Raw genomic sequence first — 19,842 nt, 5'->3', positions numbered from 1 at the left:
CTTCCTTGCTGACTTGTTCACTCTCTCAGTTTCAAATGGAACTGGGTAGGATGACTGGGGAGCATCTTAAGTGTTCCAAAGCCCAAGAGAAGGCTTTGGGGACAGTGGTAAATATTAATGTATAGACTGTAAAGGGCCATAGGGAACTGGAACCAGTCATTTCCTTCCGCTCCCACCACTTCCAAGCTTTGGTCAGGAATTGAATGTGTCTTGTTAATAGGAGGGAGATGAAGATGAAGGGGCAGAATATTTGAATAGAAGACAAAAGGCATGGGTTTCCACAGAACAGGTCATAAAGACAAAAGGCAAGAGAGGAGCAGAATATAGTACATTTAAAAAAAAAAAGCAGGGCTCAGATGACAGGTGAGGAGGAGAGGAGATGTGAGAGACAGGGTTTCCCAAGGGCTGAGAGAGGGGAACATCTCCCTCTCACTTAGGGAGCTGTTAAACGATGATTTGACCAAAAGTCAGAAGGAGGGCTTAGGGCTCCAAAAGGAAGAACCTGGAGCCCCTATTAGGGTGGAACCCCCTCCTCACCCCAGAATGTCCCAAGTCCTAGATATCTGTCCCTCACCAAGATGACCACCAGGTCCAGTATGTTCCAGATGCTGCTGAGGTAGCGAAGCCGGTGAATGTGGAGCTCCAGGATCTCTTCCACCACATAGTAGAAGATGAAGACGCAGAAGACCACCTCACAGCCAACAATAAAGAAGTCCCAGTTGCTGACATAGCGGATCAGCTTGACTGTGCGGATTTGCCAGGATGGGATGGCACCTCCTGTAGCTGGAAACTCCACCACCAGCCTATAGGGGGAGGGGGAGCTGTCTAGTGGAGCCTGGGCTAGGACAGCTCCTCCCACTTCCTCTCCTCTCCACCCCCACCACAGGGTATGAGTTTAGGGAAGGGTCTCATGCACAAGAGACGGGAACCAGGAGCCACGGACAGAGGGATAAAGTAGGGAAAGGGGGCTCACCTCAGGACACAGAAAAGATTGATATTGGCATTGTAGACTGAGAAGTCGATGAACACCACCCGAGTGCCCCTGTCCAGCCACAGCCCCTCCTGAAGGTCCCGGAGAGCCTCTGCACTACCCTGTCGGGATCCTGGAAGGTCCAGGTAGTAGCCACCTCCGCTGTAGCTTGTGAGCCTGCCCCAGTGGGAGGAGCCCCCCAACTCATCCTGCGAGTGGTATGTCCACCTGCCACAGAAAATGCCAGCTGAGCCAGCCCAAAAGTTCATCTCCCAAGGCAATGACAATGCTTTATCATTGTCTGGGCTTTACGGGTTTACATATTGTGTGTGTGTGTGTGTGTGTGTGTGTATATGAGATATGTGATATATACATATATAGTGTATCATTTATTATTCTGTTTGATACTAACAACCATTTGAGAAGGGAGAGTGAATATTATCCACATTTTGCAGAAGAGGAAACAATGAAAGAGGTTACTGAGATAATCCAGCTATAAATGACAGAACTGAAACTCAAATGTAAATCTGATTTTTCACTATGTCACTCAAAGATTTGGATGACAAAGCCAAGCCCCACTTTTGGCCCACCTTGAATAGTCCCCCTAAGGGAAGCACCTGGACCAGGAGGAAAAGATCGTCCCGCTCTGTGATTTGCACATCAGGCTCCTTCACCCCATGTTTCTCTATTCTATCCACCAAACTTTCTACCCTGGGTGCTTACTTCCTCCCTCTTCTGTCCTGTCCACCCTTTCCCCCTTCTTCCCTAATTAGTCATCCATCCTTGACCCCTTGCTGCTCCACGTATCAATCTCAAGGGTTGGGCTCTTCAATTTCACCCATTCTGTATACCCCTAACCAACCTCTAGGCAAGAAAGGAAGCTTTCCCTGAAAGGACTACGTGTAAGGTAGGACAAGTGTGATTGTGACCTGTGTGTGGGAACAAGTCTGGAGGCTATGGCTGTGTTTGCTAACGTACCTCCTCTGTTCCTGAGTGACTCAGACCAAGGTCCCCAAACAGTCACAGCTGGGATTCAGGGAGATGCCCCCTGAAGTCCCCTGAAGTGTTCTCGAGGCTCTTTAAGCCTCAGTGGAAGTAGTTCCCAGACCTTGGGATGGTGTCAGGTTTAGAGGGGCAAGCCCTGTGAAATTGGTAGGACAGGCTCACTCACGCTGTGCCATTGAGGGGCCCAAAGGGGAGTTGTTCTTCTTTGTCTGGAGAGTAGACATCATAGCAGCTCAGAATGTCCTCCCGGAAGTCTTCATGCACCACACAGGAGTCATTGCGGACCTTTAGCTGCCGCAGCCTCGGAACCCCCAGCAGCATGTTCTCATAGTAGATGAAGGAGTGGGAGCCATGGCCCAGGCTCTGGTTGTTGTACCATTTGGTCCAATACAAACTGTCCAGTAGTGGGCCCTGGGCAAACTGAACCATAAGCTGGCTTGAACCTTACCCAGCCTCCTCCTGACCCCCTACCCTTAGGATGACTTTGCCCTCATCCTCCGACTCCCTAGCTTGTCTCCAGTCTGCTTTTTTTTTTTTTTGAGACGGAGTCTCGCTCTGTCGCCCAGGCTGGAGTGCAGTGGCACAATCTCGGCTCACTGCAACCTCTGCCTCCCAGGTTCAAGCAATTCTCTTGCCTCAGTCTCCCGAGGAGCTGGGATTTCAGGCATGCATCACTACGCCCAGCTAATTTTTGTATTTTTAGTAGAGACAGCGTTTCACCATGTTGTCCAGGCTGGTCTTGAACAACTGACCTCAGGTGATTTGCCTGCCTCAGCCTCCTAAAGTGCTGGGATTACAAGTGTGAGCCACCATGCCTGGCCTGCTTTTTAAAACTCCTCCATTGACTAATGAACCTTGACCAGAGTCTGACCTGAAGTGGCCCTACTCTTTATTTAAAATTCGTTTTGAAGTTCAGCCTTACCTGTGACTCCTGATACTAATCTAACTTCTGGTTTAATTCCCTGATCGCTGTATTAATCCCTTACCCACCTCCATCTGAACTCTAGCCTAACCCATTAATTCAGCCTGGCCCTTTGACTCAGTCTGATCCCTGACTGACCTGATTTCCGAGCATAAGGTCTGATCCATTGTCTGACCTGTGGCCTCAGGCCATTGAGAAAGAGAGGGGAGGGGTAGAAAAGATCTTATACTCACATCCCAGAAGTCTGCCATGCTGCTGATGGCCTGAAAGGAGACTCCAGTGTCTGATGGAGTATGTAAGAAGAGCTCAGACATCACTTTGGTGTAGTAATAAGCACTGGAGCTTGTCATTCCATAGGTCACTAGAAAACAACCCAAGAGGCTGTGTCCTTCTCACCGTTCCCCCAGGGGAGACAGGAAAGCCCATTGCCCTGGAGCCAGAGATGCTTCCAAGATGGAAGCCCATCCCCCATCTGGACCCATCCCCTAGACTTGGTTAGGAGCCTAATGGTGGCATGCGGAAGCCAGGAAATGCATTAGGGAAGGGTTGTAGCTACAATGTCTCCTCCTCTTCTTCCAACCCACCTCAGAAAGACTGAACTCCACTCAGTAGTTGTCTCTTACATTGTCATTATGAAAATACACTTTTCTTTTCCTGAACCAGCTTAACTTCCCAGTTCTTACTCCCCAGAGCGAAGATATTTCTGCCTTCTGCATTGTGTAGTGATTCCTTTTGTCCGCTTCCAAAAGGTAGTGATGCCTTTTGGAAAGTGCCCCCAAAGTCTAGAGTACTCCCTCTAGAGTTCAAGGCCTTGGTCGAACACCTTACAATAGAGATGTGGTCTCATGGCCCCTGGTGTCAGTGGCTGTAGCCATGGGAGTGGCAGGTAGGCACAGCACCTCTGTCCCTGGCATGACCAGTGTGATCAGATGGGCACAGTCATCTCCTGAGAGAGTGACTCAGTGTTCCCAGACCAAAAAAGACCTAGGAGCAATCACCCTGCGATTCTCCCTGTGCACACATTGTGTGCAAATTAAATTAAAAAAAAAAAAAAAAAAGACCTGGCCTTTACCCTGAAGAACTTGATCTCCCTCACACACCCTAACATATCCATCCAGTCCCATGTGCTGGTAGGGCTGTAGGGAGCTCTAAGTTTTGTTTACAAAGCAGGATTCTAAAAGTATAAGCCATTTATTTAATAGATTGTCCCTCAATTTAAGTTAGCCTAATGTTTTCTTATTTTTAAATTCAGGTTATGCATTTTTGGGAGGAATACTATAGAAGTGATACTGTGTCTTTCTCAGTGCATGATATCAGGAACTACATATTGCCTGTTCATCTCATTACTAGTGAGATTAACTTTGTTTTTATTTATTTATTTATTTATTTTTTTTTTATTATACTTTAGGGTTTTAGGGTACATGTGCACAATGTGCAGGTTTGTTACATATGTATCCATGTGCCATGTTGATTTCCTGCACCCATTAACTCGTCATTTAGCATTAGGTGTATCTCCTAATGCTGTCCCTCCCCCCTCCCCCCACCCCACAACAGTCCCCAGAGCGTGATGTTCCCCTTCCTGTGTCCATGAGTTCTCATTGTTCAATTCCCACCTATGAGTGAGAACGTGCGGTGTTTGGTTTTTTGTCCTTGCGATAGTTTACTGAGAATGATGTTTTCCAGTTTCATCCATGTCCCGAAGTGATACTGTGTCTTTCTCAGTGCATGATATCAGGAACTACATATTGCCTGTTCATCTCATTACTAGTGAGATTAACTTTGATCTTTTGTTAAGGTGGTGTCTGCCAGTTTCTTCAACATAAAATTACTGTTTTTCTTTTTGTAATTAATATGTGTTTTTGTGGGGAGACTGTTTCAAACTGTGTAAATATTCTGTTACTCCTCAATCATTCACTTTCACTTAGCATCAATGAATGCTAGTTTTAGCATCCCTTGATGATTTTTGCCTGGTTATTACTAATATTGTCAAATGGTGATTTTTTTTTTCACTCTTGTTGTCCAGGCTGGAGTGCAATGGCACGATCTCAGCTCACAGCAACCTCTGCTATCGGGGGAACCTGCCCCTGATAATTTAATGTAGGTTCTTTTCTATTTCCCTAACTGTCAGCCAGTCTGAGAAATAAAGGGAAAGAGTACGAAAGGAGAAATTTTAAAACTGGGTGTCCAGGGGAGACGTCACATGTCGGCAGGTTCCGTGATGCCTCCTGAGCTGTAAAACCAGCAAGTTTTTATTAGCAATTTTCAAAGGGGAGGGAGTGTACAAATAGGGTGTGGGTCACAGAGATCACATGCTTCAAGGGCGACAAAAGATCACAAGGCAGAAGGTCAAGGTGAGATCACAAGGTCAGGGCGAAACTAGAATCACTGATGAACTTCCATGTCCCGCTGTGCATGCATTGTCATTGATAAATATCTTAACAGGGTTCAAGAGCAGAGAACCAGTCTGACTAGAATTCGCCAGGCTGGAATTTCCTAATCCTAGCAAGCCTGGGGGCACTGCAGGTGGCCAGGGCATGTTTCATCCATTATCTGCAGCTGCATAAGGCAGACATCACCAGAGCGGCCATTTTAGAGGCCCCCTGGGAATGCATTCTTTTCCCAGGGCTGTTAATTATTAATATTCCTTACTGGGGAAAGAATTCAGCAATATTTATCTTACCCGTTTTCGGTAATAAGAGAAATATGGCTCTGTCCTGCCCGGCCCACAGGCAGCCAGACTTTAAGGTTATCTCCCTTGTTCCCTGAAAATCACTGTTATCCTGTTCTCAAGGTGCCCAGATTTCATATTGTTCAAACACACATGCTTTACGAACAATTTGTGCAGTTAACGCAATCATCACAGGGTCCTGAGGCAACATACATCCTCAGTTTATGAAGATGACGGGATTAAGAGATTAAAGTAAAGACAGGCATAGGAAATTATAAGGGTATTGATTGGGGAAGTGATAAATGTCCATGAAATCTTCACAATTTATATTCTTCTGTCATGGCTTCAGCAGGTCCCTCCGTTCGGGGTCCCTGACCTCCTGCAACACTCCACCTCCTGGGTTCAAGTGATTCTCCTGCCTCAGCCTCCCAAGTAGCTGGGATTACAGGCATGTGCCACCACGCTCAGCTAATTTTGTATTTTTAGTAGAGACGGGGTTTCTCCATGTTGGTCAGGCTGGTCTTCAACTCCTGACCTCAGGTGATCCGCCCACTTTGGCCTCCCAAAGTGCTGGGATTATAGGCATGAACCAATGCACCAGCCTCAAATGGCGATTTTTTTAAATTCCACAATTCCTTCTCCATTTATTAGTTGACATTCTCTTCAGAAGAGCTTTCCCTTATTCCTAATTCATGTATTCATGCAGATAGATAGATAAATAGACAGACAGATAGATAGATAGATACATAGATAGATAGATAGATAGATAGATAGATACATAGATACATAGATACATAGATAGATAGATGATAGATAGATAGATAGATAGATAGATAGATAGATAGATGATAGATACACACACACACACATATATCAATTCGAACCTATGGATTCTTGGCAGCTTTTTTTCCCTATGGGTTATAATTTATTATTTATTTTGTTACTCAGGTTTTTTTGGCCAGGTAATAAAAGGCAAAGAAAAACTAAAGAATTGTTCCAGGTTTGGCCAGGTGCTGTAGCTCACACATGTAATCCTAGCACTATGGGTGGTGGAGGTGGGTGGATCACTTGAGCTCAGGAGTTCGAGACTAGCCTGGGCAATATAGCCAAACCCCATCTCTACAAAAAAAAAAAAAAAAAAAAAAATACAAAAATTACCCGGGCATGGTGTTGCATGCCTGTAGTCCCAGCTACTTGGGACGCTGAGGCAGGAGGATCACTTAAGCCCAGGAGGCAGAGGTTGCAATGAACCAAGATCACAGTACTGGGTGACAAAGTGAGACTCTGTCTCAAAAAAAAAAAATTGTTCCAGGTTAAGTGAGACTAAAGAAATTTGACTTGATGTAAATGTTCTAAAGTAAAAAAAGAAAAAATTGAAAACTAATCCTGGACCATAATTTTTTTTCCTTTTGCTATAAAGGCTGTTAGTGGAATAATTGGTGAAATTGTAATAAGGTCTGTTCATTAGATGATAGTACTGGATTGCTGACAAATTTCTGACTTTGATAATATCCTTGTTTTTAAAAAATACACATTGAAGTACTTAGGAACAAAAGGGCATTATGTCTATAATTTACTCTCAAACTTGTGTGTGTGTGTTTGTGTGTGTGCGCACGCACATGTGTGTGGAGGATGGGGAAAAGAGAGAGAATGAGAAAGGAGAAGCAAGCATGGTAACATGTTCATATATGGGAAAACTGAGTGAAATATATGCAGTGTATCAAGAATTCTTTGTCTTTTTCTTGCAAATTTTCTGTAAGTCCGTAATTACATCAAACTTTTTTTTTTTTTTTTTGAGATGGAGTTTCACTCTTGTTGTCCAGGCTGCAGTGCAATGGCACGATCTCAGCTCACTGCAACCTCCACCTCCTGGGTTCAAGCAATTCTCCTGGCTCAGCCTCCCGAGTAGCTGGGATTACAGGCATGCAGCACGACGCCTGGCCAATTTTATATTTTTAGTAGAGACGGGGTTTCTCCATGTTGGTCTCGAACCACCGACCTCAGGTGATCTGCCCACCTTGGCCTCCCAAAGTGCTGGGATTACAGGCATGAGCCACCGTGCCCAGCCCACATCAAACATTTTAGAAGTAGAATTTGTCAGCCTCTTATGAGCAATTCCCTTTAAGAATTTTCCTTTTCAGATCTTGGGCCATATTTTCTCCCACTTCCTCATCTGGAAGGGGAATGATCACAGATCGGGCACTAACATTATACTTTTTCAGGGGGGAAAAACAGCAAAGAAGGAAACATTATTATTCACATTTCCCAATTCCACACTGTTAAGTCCAAGATATGGCTTTACTTCTAACTCGAATCTGTGATTACTTGTCATTAGTTATTTGGACTCAATTCTTCTGGATCTGGAAAATGGGGTCCCGCTGGAAATCAAACTTCTGTGTGCGGAAAGCCCATCACAGTTAAAACTGATAGCAAGCTGAACCTTTCCTAATGAACTAGGTTGGCTAAATTGTCACATCTTCTGAGTAGCCACTAGGTGGTACTCATTGCTACAGCTTTTCCTCTTTTCCAATTCGGAGAATTAACATTGCTCTGAATGGCCTGTCAACTATATATGGATGCATAATATCTCTGATTATTATACGAGGCAGCAAATACTACATCCTCTGAGAAAAATGGCTTCACCTGGTAAAATGCCTATTGACAGGAAGAAATTCAGTATTCACTATTTGTAACTTTTTAAATTGAAGGGCTTAGGTACAGAAAAGACCAAGAAGCAACCTTAACAATTTTCTGAATTAGAATCTAAATTTGGTTTAGTACCTATTCAACATTCTCTCCCCATACAAACACTGTTTCTCCCTCATTAATTCTTACATCTGTGAATTTTGTACTCCATCCCATGAGATGAGGGGTACTTTCCCACCATTTTATGAAACCCAAACTGAGTATTTCTAATACCTCTGATGTTCATAGTTAGTAGCCCATATTATCAGCCTATCAACCTGAATTATTCAAAAACACATTTTATATTCATTAAACGAACATTATTCAAATTCTACAATGTATAAAATACCTTGCTAGGTGTCATGGTTTCTTTTATCTTTATCTTTTCTTTTCCTTTTTTTGAGACAGGGTCTTGCTGTGTTGCCCAGGCTGGAGTGGGGTGGCACTATCATAGCTCACTGCAGCCTCAACCTCCTGGGGTCAAGTGATCCTCCCATCTCAGCCTCCTGAGTAGCTGGGATCACAAGTGCGTGCCACCCCTTTTTTTATTTTTTGTAGAGACAAGATCTCACTATGTTGCCCAGGCTGGTCCTGAACTCCTAGGCTCAAGCTGTCCTCTGCTGTTAGCCTCCCAAAGTGTTGGAACCATAGGCGTGAGCCACCATGACCAGCAGTGTCATGGTTTCTATCCTTAAAAAGTTCTATTGAGGAAGACATTTGCCAGAATGAACTTGATGTAGCAGCATGAGCATGAGCACTGGAGCCAGACAGATCTAGGTTCAAATCCAAGCTCTGCCACTTACAGTATAGACTTGGGCTCTGAGTCTGAGCTTTCTCATCTGTAAAACTGGGAATATAATACTTTTTAGGCAACTCACCAAGTAGTTGAGTGGGTTCCCAATAAGTGTTTGCTGGCTGAACCAACAGTGGAAAAATTAAAAATAACTATAATACTATAATAAAGGGTAGAAATGAAATAAGTGAATCATTTTCTTTTCTTTTCTTTTCTTTTTTTCTTTTTTTTTTTTTGAGATGGTGTCTTGCACTGTCACCCAGGCTGGAGTGCAGTGGTGTGATCTCAGCTCACTGCAACCTCTGCCTCCCGGGTTCAAGCTATTCTCCTGCCTCAGGCTCCCGAGTAGCTGGGATTATGGGTGCCCGGCACCACGCCTGGCTAATTTTTTGTATTTTCAGTAGAGCAGGGGTTTCACCATGTTGACCAGGCTGGTCTCAAACTCCTGACCTCAAATGATCCACCTGCCTTGGCCTCCCAAAGTGCTGGGATTACAGGCATGCGCCACCACACCCGGCCAAGTGAATGAATTTCAAACTGAGTAAAGCATTATTACTCCATATTTGACCCATCACAGCAATGTCATCAAAATAGTGAAGGACAACTTATATTTAGTAAATGTTGGAAAGAGGCTGGAATATTCCTTAGTCCAAAGAGAGCAATACATTCATACAAGTCTTGGGTAACAGAAATAAAGCCAGTCCTTGACTGACCTAGCAAGCAAGCACAGTTTACCAGGAACCCCTCCTTACACAGCATGAGGGTAGAAATGGTGCTAGCAGAACTCAGTCTCTCTAATAAGTCATCCATTGAGAGCATCAGATGGGCATCAGGCATGGAGGCTGCGGGAATCTGAATCTAAAAGCAGGGCAGAGGAAGCCCAGGGTTGTTCATGGGGTGATGATTTGGCTCCTGTGCCTCTCCCCTTTTCTTAATCCACCAATGATAAGCAAACTTTAGCATGCATCAGAATCACCTGGAAGGCTTGTTAAAACACAAACTGCTGGCCAAGTACAGGGCTCACTCTTGTAATCCCCGCACTTTGAGAGGCTGACGCAGGTGGATCACTTGAGTCCAGGGGTTCAATACCAGCCTGGGCAACATGGCAAGATCCTGTTTCTACAAAAAAAATACATAAATTAGCCGGGTATGGTGGTGTGCACCTGGGGTCCCACCTGCTCGGTGAGAGGTGAGAGGTCAAGGCTGCAGTGAGCCAAGATCATCTCAAAAAACAAAACCAAAAACAAACCAACCCCTAAAAAACATGGATTGCTGTAGGTTTAGGTGGGGCCCAACTTGCATTTCTCATAAGTTCCAAAGTGATACTCGTGGTAATGGGACCACACTTTGAGAACTGCTGCCTTGACCTATTGCAATCAGACAAGCAATCAGTCCTACTTGTCTTCAATAGAATGACCCATGACATTGCTGTGATGGGTCAAATATGGAGTAATAATGCTTTACTCAGTTTGAAATTGATTCACTTGGCTGGGTGTGGTGGTGCACACCTGTAATCCCAGCACTTTGGGAGGCCAAGGCAGGTGGATCATTTGAGGTCAGCAGTTCAAGACCAGCCTGGTCAACATGGTGAAACCCCTGTCTCTACTGAAAATACAAAAACTTCTATTGAAATGTTCTATTGACATTTCAGTAGAAATGTCAAGAAGGTAGTGGGTTTCCCAGTATCTATTTTGGTGATTCTCAAGATAGAGAGTAGAAAAGAGAAAAAAGCTTCCAGAGGGCTCTCAGAACTCCCCAGGGATTGCAAGATGCTTTTACAAACTACACAGACCACTTAGGACACCTGCTTCCCACTCCAGGGGAAAATCATTGAGTTCACATGAACCACTGGTAGTCATGTAAGGGGATCACATCCCTCAGGTGCATTATTGCAGAAGAAAACTGAAAACAACTTGATGGGTCAGGCTCGATGCCTCACGCCTGTAATCCCAGCACTTTGAGAAGCCAAGGTGAGTGGACTACTTGAGACAGGAGTTCGACACTAGCCCAGGTAACATGGCGAAACTCTTTCTCTACTGAAAATACAAAAATTGGGTGTATTGGCACACACCTGTAGTCCCAGCTACTCGGGGGACTGAGGCAGGAAGATCACCTGAGCCTTAGGAGATCAAGGATGCAGTGAGTCATGATCGTGCCACTGCCCTCCAGCCTGGGCGAGAGAGTGAGACCCTGTCAACAAAAAAAAAAAAAGAAAGAGAAAGAAAGAAAGAAAGAAAGAAGAAAGAGAAAGAAAGAAAAAAGAAAAGAAGAAAGAAAGAAAGAGAGAAACAAAACAAAAAACTTGATGATCTTTCCTGGTGTTTCCCTCCCCCTACATCCCCACTAGTTTCTATTCTCTTCAGGTGATAAGTATAGTAGTTTGACTCTACAGTCAAGAACCAGCCTGTTTAACTGGAACACCTGGTTCAAAGATTTCCGAATCTGACAGAGGCTCAACATGTCTATTTCATCATCACCCTTCTCCAAATCAGGAGAAAGAAAGGACAAGACTAGACACCTATTGCCTCAAAACACCTATTACGTGTCCTGTGTTAAGTGCTTGACATGCTTATTTCATTTAATCCTACTATAGCCTTGTGCGGTGGGTGCCAATATTATCCATGCTTTCCAGTTTTGGAGAGTTTAAGTAACTTGCCCAAGAAAAACAACTAATGGAGCCAGGATTAAAATGCAAATCTGTCTGCCTCCATAGTAGACTGATTGTGTATCACTCCCAGAATTAATAGACGTTACAGAGGGTGGCCAGGTCCAGTGGCTCATCCCAACACTTTAGGAGGCCAAGGCTTGAGGATCACTTGAGCTCAGGAATTCATAGAGCAGCATGGGCAAAACTGGGAGACCTTGTCTCTACACAAAATTTTTAAAATTAGCCAGGCATGGTGGTGGGCACCTGTGATCCCAGCTACTTGGGAGGCTAAGGTGGGAGGATCGCTTGAGACCTGGAGGTTGAGGTTGCAGTAAGCAGTGATCGTGACACTGCACTCCAGCCTGGGCAACAGAGTGAGACCCTGTCTCAAAAAATAAAAATAAAAAGTTATAGGGGAGAAACTTTAGCTACATAAAAGGCAGTCCTTCTTCACCACTAGTGCTTTCAATTATGAAATGGGCCACTTCACAAACATCCTTTTCACCACTGGGAGTGTCAGCAAAGGATTGTCAGCTGAGGATCATCTGAGGCTCACATGGAGGGGGTTCTAGGGCTGGCCTTCCCAGCTCCTTCCTGTAAGATACAGTGAAAGAGTGGAATTGCCCTTTGTATTTCATAAGGTGACACTAGACCAGAGGGTGGAATGAGTCAGGATTTGACTCAGTATGTCAAATGCCAGTACGTCACTACCATTTTGAGGCAGAAATGGGCTCATTCCAGGAACTCTTTGGAGACTGGATGATAGCTACATGAGAATGTGCGAAGGGGTTTCAGAGACTAGGTGATGGTTTCATGTCAAATATAGAGAGTATCTGATTTTTTTTTCTTGGACAGAAATTCTTCTGCACACACTATATCATGCTTCTTAATCTTGTCCTCAGATCAAATTCACAATTGCTCAATAGTAACAACAGCCACCATTATTGATACATTATTCACCAGGCTTTATATACATTTTCTCCCAGGATCCCGAAAAATACCAATAAAATAGGAATACCATCTCCATTTTATACAGATAACTCAGATTTAGAATGTTGCTTTTTTTTTTTTTTTTTTTTTTTTTGAGATGGAGTCTCTCTCTTGTTGCCCAGGCTGGAATGCAATGACACCATCTTGGCTCACTGCAACCTCTGCCTCCTGGGTTTAAGCAATTCTGCCTCAGCCTCCCAAGTAGCTAGGATTACAGGCATGCGCCACTACACCCAGCTAATTTTTGTATTTTTAGTAGAGATGGGGCTTCACCCTGTTGACCAGGCTAGTCTTGAACTCCTGACCTCAGGTGATCCACCCGCCTTGGCCTCCCAAAGTGCTGGGATTACAGGCATGAGCCACTGCGCCAGGCCCCAGAATGGTATTAAATAACTTGTCAAAAGATAATATAGCAAGCAAGTATTAATATAACTTGGATTCAAACTCAAGTCTGCCTTACTCCAAAAGCCGTAATTTAACCACTGTTCCACACTACACTAATATATCATGCTATCACCCTAACACCCTAAATCCTTCTGATTAAGGATTCTGACTCTCCTTTCAAAATTCTTTCCAAATAGTTAGGATTGTGCAAGTCTATAAGATGTCCTTATAAGCAAACTCTGTTTTAAGAGTTTAATATCTGAGTCTGAAGGTGAATTGCAAAAGCACTTGTTAAACTCAAAAGATCACCATCTTGAAAGAAGCTCCATTCTGGTGTAAAATGAGTAACAGTATCTAAATCTGTATCAGGAACCATATTCTGACACAGATAAGTCCCAAGGAAGGAAAAAGTCACATGCACAAAAATGATACCTGGGTTATTTATAACATCAAAAAAATTGCAAACAACCTAAAAATCTTAGAGACAATTATTAAGTAAATTATGAGATCACTGAGTCACTTAATGGAATATGATACAGTCATCGCAATAGTAACAAAAAATGCAAAACTGTATCCATACAATGATTGTATCCATACAATGAAAATTATTTTAAAAACACTAAGTGTAAAAACTTGAAGGAAAAACTGACTTTTTAAAAACCAGTGGTTTAATAGCTGGATTTTCTTTCTTTTCATTCTCATGGATATTCTTATACTACAATAATAGTAAAACAATATAAAAATTATAAAATCATTAAAAATTTTTTCGTCTGTATGTTTCCAAGCTACAGGCTGAAGTTTGCAGGTGCTGGATGCTGTACTGACTTTGCTATTGCTTCATTAAGACCTGTTGCCTCCTCTCTTGGCTAATGCCATGATTTTATTTGAGGTATCACACCTCTCCGGATCATCTCACATACGTTGGCAGAAGCTAAATCCAACCCTGGCTATAGGACTTGTGCAAGCAGTTCAGGCCAGAGCAAATCTGCAAAGACTCTTCCCTTAGCACAATTACAGGTTCAGGAATGACCTTGTAACCCATTTCAGGCCAAGGAGTCATAAAGAGAGATTTCGGGAACTTTGGGGATCTTCTCTTTTCTACTAGATGTGAATGAGAAAGCCCCAGAAGAATCAGCCTTAGGATGAAACTGATTGTGCCCCTGGCAAAACGGAGTAATAGAAACAGACAGATCCTTGACAATGTCATTAAGCCACTAGCTTGATCAGTACTGAACCCTGCAATAAATCCCATTACCCAAACAATAAATCCCATTATGGTTTAAGCCAGTTTTCTTTGGGTTGTCCTTCATTGTAACATGGTCCTTATTTATATGGCAACCATAACATTTCCAAAAAGGTTGCACTATTTCTGAGGAAAAGAGAGCTAGAAAAGAGGGCAGCGAGCCTAGCGCAGTGGCTCACACCTGTAATCTCAGAAATTTAGGAGGCCAAGGCGGGAGGATTGCTTGAGTACAGGAGTTCAAGACCACCCTGGGCAACATTACTACAAAAAGATAAAAAATTAGCTGGATGTGGTGGCACACATCTGTAGCCCCAGCTACTCGGGTAGGCTGAGGCAGGAGGGTGCTTGAGCCCAGGAGGCTGAGGCTGCAATGAGCTGTGTATGCACCACCACACTCCAGTGTGGGTGACAGAACAGGACTCTGTCTCAAACAACAAACAAACAACAACAACAACAACAAAAGCAAAAAGAGGGCAATGGATGCCAAAACCTACATTAATTAAAATACCTTTTTATCCTATATTAAAAGGGGCTTGCTGAGCAAGTCAACTGATGATGATATTCTAAAAACATGCCTATCATTAAGTCCTCAGGCTCTTCAAGGTTTATTTCTGGGTAAAGCAAGATCTCTAAAATACCATGAAAAATGTATATTATATACACACACATACATTTATATATGTGTGTGCAGGCACACATGCACACACACACTTCTCACTCCTAAAATTGCCCTTATAAAATGAATATTTAATATGAATTTTAAGGAAGACAGCTATTAAAAAGAGTCAAATGAAAAGTAGCTCCAATTTTTATTTTTTATTTTTTTGGAGACAGAGTCTCACTCTGTTGCCCAGGCTGGAGTGCAGTGGCGCAATCTCGGCTCACTGCAGCCTCTACCTCCCAGGTTCAAGCAATTCTCCTGCCTCAGCCTCTCAAGGAGCTGGGACTACAGGCATGGGCCATTCCTCCCAACTAATTTTTTGTATTTTTAGTAGAGACAGGGTTTCACGTTTCCTGTTGCCCAGGTTTCATGTTGCCCAGGCTGGTCTCGAACTCCTGAGTTCAGGTAATCTGCCCTCCTTGGCCTCCCAAAGTGCTAGGATTACAGGCGTGAGCCACCGTGCCCTGCCAGAAGCTGCAATTTTTAACATTGCTTTTATCCTTTATGATATTCCATGCTCCTTATATAAAAACCAACAAGGCCATTTGTTCCCAGAGTTAGCACCTCCTTATTAACTGGTGTGCTTTTTTCTTACTCAGCAATGAGAACTATGAAACCTATTTGTGTTTTCTTCTTTGCTTTGGTCACTAGGAACCTCAGGCTTTGTTATCATTTTCAGTACTCTTGTTTAATCTTGAGTGTTCTGGTACACGTTTTTTTCCTCTTCTAACCTTTTCCCACTTGTTTTGCTAAGTCGTTTTTAACTGTAGTTCTAACAGGCGATACTTTACTGTATCTGCACTTTTTAACATAAGCTCTGATCCCTTTTAGATATAGGTGGGGCATAAATGTATTGTTATTGAAGAAGTATGACTAATAATTATTATTAATCATTAACATCATGAGCTTGGGTAATAACCAAGTTTTATCCACTCCTATGTTTACAGTAGAGACTGAATATTCTTGTGCTTTCTTTTGAACTGCTGGAAGACCTGCCCAGCTCAGGGCAGTAAGAAGTCACCAGTGCTGACTTCAGTCGGAAACTTTGTACATCTCCTTTCCCAGGTGATTGCCATATAGGCCATCGTATGCTACTGAGCTTCTTCCCTGCCCCTAATATGTGATATGTGATGGAACACAGTTGTCCTTTTCCAACAGCACTCTCCCTGGGAAGGAATGGGATCCCTTCCCTCAACTTGTTGACAAAGAATATCGGAGGGCTGGGGTGTGTCTGCCAGCAAGTGTACATAGTTCCTTTATGTGTCTATACTAGTTGAACACATAAAGGAACTATTATATATACACTTTTTTTGACACTCAAAAGTCAACCGCTCCTTCCTAAGCTGGATAGCTCTGAAGAGAAGCATTAAGGATGCTTCTCTAGAAATCTGGGGATGTCTTCCACCCCCAATCCCTCCCCTGACAGTCCCTCCTCTTTGGGCAATTCCTCCTTCCATTATCTTTGCTGCTATCCCACCACATATTCTGGTGAATGTTACTGGGTCATTCCAAGTTGGATGCCAAACAGTTCATGTGTCTTAAGACAGACAGTAGGCAGAGGAAAGTAGGAACCTGGAAATGAGGGAAGGGTTAGATCCTCAGAGTATGCGCTGAAGGTTGTTGAAACCATGCATTTCATATCAGTGTGTGTACAGAGACTACAACTGAGAGAACTAGATTCACTCACATCTGCTTCAGTAATGAAGTCTATGAGCATTATTAAGCTTTTTAGGGCTTAGGTTCAGAAGATTCTGGTTCTAGAGAACCTATAACACATGGCCAGTTTCTTTTTGGGAAATTAGATTCAGAGCCAAAAGGTTTTATGAGTTGATGTTGAAGGAAAAACAATCAGACTGAGGATGATTATTCTGGAAAAACGGAAATGAATTCAAGATCCTGTTAGTGATCCCCCTGAAGTTTCTGGTAGCTCTGAGATCTTAGCCCAGCTGGAAGAATAGACCTATAGATACTTGTCCATGCTGAATCAATATAATAGATTCTCTCTGGGGATGGCATACTGAAATCAGATACCTAGAAGACTGGAGATAGGAGTAGAGGACAGGGCATCAGGCAATCAAACAAGGAGGCTGCTGGAACTTCCCTGTTCTATTCCGTTCTGAATGCAGAATCAAGGGAGAGCAAAGCAATTGATTCTTACAGATTCAGTATGGCTTTAGCTGTTGGCTTGTAAATTCTCATGTGGTTTCAGAACTGCGTAAAGAGTTTACGAAGACAGCAATCAAACCAGGAAGTCAACAGTCCTGAGGAAGATGAAGAGTCTTCTTCTCTAGAGTCATCCTGGAAAAATATGGCCCCCTAGATAGCATTGCTTCTGTGTGGCTCAGAAACCTCGAGACATAGCATGGACTTCAGTTAATGTCATAAGAGATAAGGTAACATTTCGGTAGCTATGGTCTCTGCGAAGGAGGGCACACTGTTTCAAAAGAGCTGAAGACACCAACTGCAGTAAAACATAAAAGGCCTGTCTTTGTACAGGGATTTTTCTGGCTGATGAGGCAGCAGTGATTCCACACGCTCCTGTAGAAGGTTACAGAGGAAGAGTTGCACTTGCTCATACTGTCCTTCTTTGAGCTATTTTGCTCAAGATCTCCCAGAGACTGGTCATTTTGGAAAAACTAAAGCTACAGAGAGTATACTAGTGCTGAGACCCGGAGATTTTTTGCTGCCTAAATCTAGCTGAACCAAAAAAAAATGTATTTAGTGCTAGAAACCAAGGAAGCCTGAGAAGAATGGCCCTTGTTAAAAGGTGCCCAAGCTGGAGTCTTTGAACATACGGACTCAGAAAATACGGGAAACCAGGCAGGAAAAACCTAGTGATTACATATATAAGGGGTTACCCCGATTGGATTGCCAGTTTCATGCACTGTCTTAACAAATGATAAGAGAGTGGTAACTAAGTTAATAGAGTTGGTAATGAGTGATTTCACTATAGAGAACTCCTGGCTTTTACCTGTAATTGTGCAGTATAAGCTACCTGGATCAATAAGATTCTGTGAGGATTACAGGATAATCAACACCATAACCGAACCGTATGTTCCTCCAATGCCAATAGTCAATTCTCTCTGGAGTTACTGGGTCTACTCTCAACATTTTGAGGAGTGCAAACAGTTTTCATTTATTTGAGTTATATCTATCTACCCTCAATAGACCCTTTAACTCCCGAGAGAATTGATTGTTGGCACTGGTTCAATAACCAATCAATAACTCATCATTGTTTCATGAAGTGTTGCAAAATAAAGGCCATCCAAGAAGACTTTATGCAGACAGATTTGGTCACCCCAGAGAGATACATCACCTTCTTTACCAAGGGCTTTCTCACTCAGTACACAACAGGAGGCTCTCAAATGGTTCCATATAAAGGGAAATCATATTTAAGTAATTAATAGTTGATTTATAAACAATTTATTTGGCCTGGCGCGGTGGCTCACGCTTGTAATCCCAGCACTTTGGGAGGCCGAGGCGGGCAGATCACGAGGTCAGGAGATCGAGACCACGGTGAAACCCCGTCTCTACTAAAAATACAAAAAATTAGCTGGGCGTTGTGGCGGGCGCCTGTAGTCCCAACTACTCGGAGAGGCTGAGGCAGGAGAATGGCATGAACCCGGGAGGCGGAGCTTGCAGTGAGCCGAGATTGCGCCACTGCACTCCAGCCTGGGCGACAGAGTAAGACTCCGTCTCAAATAAATAAATAAATAAATAAATAAATAAATAAATAAATAAAAAACAATGTATTTATGTGTAACTTTTTCATTTTAGTAATAGAGATGGGGTTTTGCTATGTTGCCCAGGCTGGTCTTAAACTCCTGGACACAAGCAATCCTCCCACAGACTGCTGGGATTACAGGCGTGAACCACCATGCCTTGCCTGCAAATAATTTAAACAGAAACTATGTTATCACCACTTGAGGGGATGAACTTCCTGAAACACCTTTATCAAACTTTTCCTGGGGTTCAAGAACCAAAAGTGGAAAATGTGATTCCCTGGAGTTCCCAGCAGGGAGAGCCCTTCAAAAAAAAATCTCAAGAAGCCATAGGCTTGTATCCGGAACAGGAAGACATGGAAAAGCCTGTGAGACAGAGGACCAGGGAGAAAAGAAGAGGAGTCAAAAGCTGTGGGCAGAGGTAGGCGAGAAGAAAGCAAAACGGACCAGTGCCTGGGGAGAGAGAAGAGAGAGAAGGAAGCAGGCACGGGGAGAGCCAGTCCAGGACCGAGAAGTATCCAGCAAGAAGCACTGTTTCTGATCCTGGGCTTCTCTGCAGTGTGATTTGTCTTTCACAAAGCGCATCCAGAGAGCCTCCTTCACTGACTTTATTGCCATTAGCCACCAGCACTTTAGGGGAGCCTCCTACACTACGTTTATCACAATCAGCGGACGTTCCACCTTGCAGACGGCATTGCTGTTGACTTTACACATCCTTCTAGTGTAAACCAACAGAAGCTCCTTTATCTAAAATTCATGTATATTTAAATGTGTCTAGAAAACAATTGAAATGGGCCGGGTGCTCTGGCTCACCTGTAATCCCAGCACTTTGGGAGGCTGAGGTGGGCGGATCACCTGAGATCAGTTCGAGACCAGCCTGGCCAACCTGGTGAAATCCCATCTCTACTAAAAAAAAAAACAAAAATTAGCCGGGCGTGGTGGTGCGCACCTGTAATCCCAGCTACTCTGGAGGCCGAGGCAGGAGAACCACTTGAACCCAGGAGGTGGAGGTTGCAGTGAGGCAAGATTACACCACTGCACTCCAGCCTGGGCGACAGAGCAAGACTCTGTCTCAAAAAAAAAAAGAAAAGAAAAGATTGCCCTCATTCCTTATTTTTGTGAGTAGAACCTCTGCCCAGTCTGGAGGTTCTG

At 43.5% G+C, this 19,842-nt stretch overlaps 1 protein-coding gene across 2 annotated transcripts in view; it reads right to left on the bottom strand.

Annotated features, from left to right (window-relative positions):
* Positions 1-19,842, bottom strand: part of PKD2L1 (polycystin 2 like 1, transient receptor potential cation channel) — a 40,071-nt gene that overhangs the window by 8,240 nt on the left and 11,989 nt on the right. For both annotated transcript variants that reach the window (XM_055252121.2, XM_055252111.2), the window contains exons 3-6: positions 3,131-3,258; positions 2,142-2,395; positions 974-1,198; positions 575-803 (exon numbers count right to left, since the gene is read on the bottom strand). In XM_055252121.2, the coding sequence (XP_055108096.2) occupies positions 575-803; positions 974-1,198; positions 2,142-2,395; positions 3,131-3,258 (836 nt within the window). The remainder of the gene's footprint in view (positions 1-574; positions 804-973; positions 1,199-2,141; positions 2,396-3,130; positions 3,259-19,842) is intronic.

The sequence above is a fragment of the Symphalangus syndactylus genome, chromosome 2 (genome assembly GCF_028878055.3).
Source record: "Symphalangus syndactylus isolate Jambi chromosome 2, NHGRI_mSymSyn1-v2.1_pri, whole genome shotgun sequence".
Taxonomy (NCBI): Eukaryota; Metazoa; Chordata; class Mammalia; order Primates; family Hylobatidae; genus Symphalangus; species Symphalangus syndactylus.
Note: the sequence above shows the minus strand (reverse complement) of the source record. Positions and strands in the feature narration are given on the sequence as shown.